General features: G+C 35.2%; 1 protein-coding gene across 1 annotated transcript in view; it reads right to left on the bottom strand.

Annotated features, from left to right (window-relative positions):
- Positions 1 to 611: 611 nt before the first annotated feature.
- Positions 612 to 4,261, bottom strand: part of LOC117110999 (ribose-5-phosphate isomerase-like) — an 11,305-nt gene continuing 7,655 nt past the window's right edge. Inside the window, exons 7-9 of the mRNA XM_033253856.1 lie at positions 2,618 to 2,759; positions 1,802 to 1,904; positions 612 to 1,182 (exon numbers count right to left, since the gene is read on the bottom strand). Coding sequence (XP_033109747.1) covers positions 1,097 to 1,182; positions 1,802 to 1,904; positions 2,618 to 2,759 — 331 coding nt within the window. The 3' untranslated portion in view covers positions 612 to 1,096. The remainder of the gene's footprint in view (positions 1,183 to 1,801; positions 1,905 to 2,617; positions 2,760 to 4,261) is intronic.

Raw genomic sequence — 4,261 nt, 5'->3', positions numbered from 1 at the left:
GTAAATGGCAGAATTGTATTTCTGATCTCACTTTGTTTAAAGCACATTAAAATATATTTAACTTGTTTCAGGTGGTTTTCTGTCTGTTATACCTTTAAATTGTATATTATGCAAACATTGGTAGCCATTAAAAGAAAAGACACTTATAAACTACAGTATAAAACCGCAAAAGGAAGATGTAAACCCCCATGTTCAGATGTCGTAGCCATCACATTCATGTACATGGTACTGTACTTGATACTAATTTGATTGAATTGGATTGGATTTATTCGGTGTAAACACCAAGGATAGCCCACGAAAGTCTAGAAGAAGACTTATTTCCAGTGGGGTCCTTCTAGTGGTGATCGAGCAGTACACCGGGAGACAATCCCCTACTCTTTTTTCCGAAGAGTGTACTGCGTTCTTTAACACGCACATGGGCCATTAATGCACATGGGACCAACGGCTTAATATCAGTCGCTTGTGTATCAGTCTACAAGTCACAAGCAAAGTAGTAATAGCAGAAAGGTCCACACTGTATCATTTATTGCATATCCTTTGGAAAATGCAGTGCTAAACAAACTTTATACAAGATTGTATATATGTAAAGACGAAATAAAAGAAATGAAAAATTCCAAATTGTCCTTAGCTTTATTAGCAAAAAGTAATGAAAATATATACATACAGAAGCACCAAGACAGGTCCTTTTCAAGGTACTGTACTTGTCATGCAGTTTTTAAAATGACCTTTGACACAATATCTGGGTTTTTTTAGCAGAAGGTTAGTTATGCACTCATCTTTTTATTCAATGGTTTAGTGGTTCAATCAGTGAAGGGGTTTCCCCAAAATATAAAATGGAAATCCTTGCCAAAATCGTATAGGACTTAAACCAGATTTTATAGCTGGTGTTAACATGGCACTCAATTTTCTATTCCATAATAGCCAGTTGATTAATCAGTGTTTTTCCTTACTTTATATACAAATACAATGGAATACCTACTGTACTCTAAGTAGTACAGTACTCTGAAAAAAAAAATTAGTTTCTACCCTGTCAGATGAGATTAAGAAAATACAGACTTTACACAATCAAATGTGCATGTGAGTATACTGTATTAGTTCACCCTCGTTCAGATACTGATCCATCCTCCATCCCAAAGTACACCTTCTTGGCCATCTTAATAAACAATCCAGTGTCAACTACACCTAAAATACAAAGAGACTCTCTTTAAAAATAACGGTTGAACCAGAGCATATAAAGTATATCTGGATCTATATTATTTTGATTGTACTGTACTGAGATATTAATAAAATATCCATCAACAATAGCATAAAATTCACATTAGGACACATGAATTTTATACTATTGTTAATGAATATCTTATTGTATTGTGCGGATGTCGTAATAAGATAATCATCAAGAATAATAGCATAAACTTAATATGTCCTAATAGGGAAGTCCTTGGATTTATACCACTTGGGATCATAGCTAAGTTGGTAGAGTATTCGAACGGTAATTGGAAGGTCTTGGGTTCGAATCCTAATGGGGGACACATGTTTTCTCATTCAGTAGCCAATCCAGAATTTTTAAAATGGGGAGGGGTGGTAGATTTGTATTTTTTTTTTCAATTTTTCAATACATTTGATATGCTCTGAAATTTAAAAATTTAGTGCAAAAACGGGGGCACCTACTGGATCCGCACCTGTTCTCAATGACACGTTTTATTAATGATACTAGTAATACAGTACAAGCAACATTGATTTCTGTATTTACAGACTGGTTTTCCCCACTATAAAAGTCCTTTACTAGCATAATGAATTTTACCTGGAATCATCATGAGGGCTTGGTTTACATCCTGCCAACTGCTGGGGACTTTATCAAATTTCCAATCCACAATTAGATTTCCATTATCTGTCACAACTGGACCCTGAGAGATAATTAAGAACGTGACATATAATATATAATATAATCTGTATTAATGCTATAATCTTCATTAATTAACATCATTTTGTGATATACTTTTTCAAACTGCTGAAAGCTGGTTTTCCACTAGGCATATTTATTTACCTTTTGTCAACTGTTTTTTGCTTGTAAATATAACGCAATTTAGTTCTTTTTACTAAAATGTTATATTTGGCAATTTCTTCTTAACTTTGTATTGTAATTTTTGAATAATATACCATGAGAATGAATGAGCGAAAGAGTCTAACCGTAGCCATGCACAGTTTAATTACCATACACAAGTCTTTCACTAGATTTTTCGCTTTTTTGCTTGTGGTAGTTTGCTTTGGTAAATTTCGGAGTTGGAACAGTTTCTGTTTTTTGCAAAGGGAAAAAATGCGCATCGAATCAGAGCTCAGGATCAGATTTAATGCATGAGCGCAGAATTTTACCGATAAATGTATGCACATATGAATGTCAAGCCGACCCGTCCACTGGCAACGGGGGAAACAGTGTGCATTAAAAAAAAAAGCATACTTGTGAATCTTGTTGTTCATGTGGTGGAAAATAAGTGCTCATGCATTTTTTTTTTTTTTGTGGTAAAACTTTTTGTGTCATGTTAATAAATTCGCCTAGTAGAAAACCACCGTAACAATTGAGACCTTAAACCTTTCCCACTTTTCCCCAAACCTTACTCACAGCTTTGGCTTGTGCCATTCGCAACACTGCCTGACCTCCTAGGAGACTTTCTATCTTCTTCATCACTGGCTTGTAGGCCATAGCAATCACCTCAATTGGAACACCTTTCTTCCACTTCTCACCCAATTGTTTTGAATCTTTTCTGGAGGAGAAACACGGAAAAATGTTTTCAATTGGAACTACTGTATCATATATTAATTCATTATTAGCAGGGCTCCCAATTTTAAAGAATCCAAATCTGATAGATCTGTTAAATAAGCTTTCTTACCAGCAGTGGCGGCTCTAGGATATATTTTCTGGGGTGGCTGAACTGTCTGACATGGGGGAACTTGGGCTCGTAGGCCTGAGCTGGGTGAAGGGTCAAATGAGATTTTTTTTAAGAATAGGAACCTCTGGATAAACAGAAATGACACTCCCTGATTGTGACAAACATATGTTAGCTTGGCGTGGGCCTATTTTTATATATTTTTTAGTCCGACTCCCCGACGAGCTCTGTCCGATGGGGGCCACCACTGCTTAACAAATGTAATTATATTTTGCTGTGCATGGTGATACCCATCGGCACTGATTTGTAGTAAAAACTTGTAAAAACATGCAAATATCTTGATTTTGTGGGAGATTGGTTGGTTTTCTGGGAGTTTCTTGCTTGCAGGAGTGTAGCAGGAGTGTAGCAGGTCTTCCCAATTTTTTAGGAGACTTGGGTCCCTGTTAAGAACCAAATGTGGCAAAGACAAGCCAAAACAGTCACTCGTCTCAAAAATCAATTTTGAGTTATTAATACAGTGTTAGAGAGTAAAATAATAGCTATAAAATGGTAAAAAAAATCATTCAAATCGGACATTTCCTTATGAAGTTACAAGCGAGCATCACACAGCTGTTTAAAGAACAATATTTGAGAAATCAGCCTTCAAAGTTTATGATTTCAGGCATTTCTCATGCAGAAACTATCTAAACTACTATAGAAACTACTAAAAATAGATTTTTTAAAATTTGACATTCCAGCATTTTTTGGCCATTTTCTCTGTAACACGATTTGCGACGAGTGACTGGTTTGGCTTATCTTTGCCACAAATGTTTGTTACAATTTATCGTCCAGAAGCTTGCACAGATTTGGAACAAATGTATTTTGTAGCACCATTCTTTTAGGCATCTTACTGTACCATTAAGGGAATTGTTTGGGTTTCTAATATTTAAAAAAATATCGTAAAATATCAATTTTACACTACACGAATCTACAAAGTATTGAATGAGGAGTTGTCACACTACAAAAGCAACACACAGCTGACAATGTTAGGCAAATTGCATTTAACATCACAGTGGAATTAGCAGAGAAATTCAGTGAAATGCCTAACATTTCAGTGAGTGCCGTTGATACAAATGCCCGTGTTCACTAAATAACAAAATAAATCAATAAATAAACTGAGCATGTTGAACCACAAAATGTAAACCAATTTAAAAGTATATAGATGAAAGAAGAATAGGTTATATCACAAACATTTACCCTAATATTTAGACCAACATGTAAAAATCCAGTTCCGAATGTATTGTTTATCTAACTTCTTTGTAAACCAGGGGTGGGCATAAAAATGTGTCGGAGGACCAAAGTGAATTTTTGATTCAACAAAGAGGGCTGCACCCATACAT

The sequence above is a fragment of the Anneissia japonica genome, unplaced genomic scaffold (assembly GCF_011630105.1).
Source record: "Anneissia japonica isolate Jap-2015-1 unplaced genomic scaffold, ASM1163010v1 scaffold573_len2283161_cov171, whole genome shotgun sequence".
NCBI classification, from domain to species: domain Eukaryota; kingdom Metazoa; phylum Echinodermata; class Crinoidea; order Comatulida; family Comatulidae; genus Anneissia; species Anneissia japonica.
This window is presented reverse-complemented; position numbering and strand designations above follow the sequence as displayed.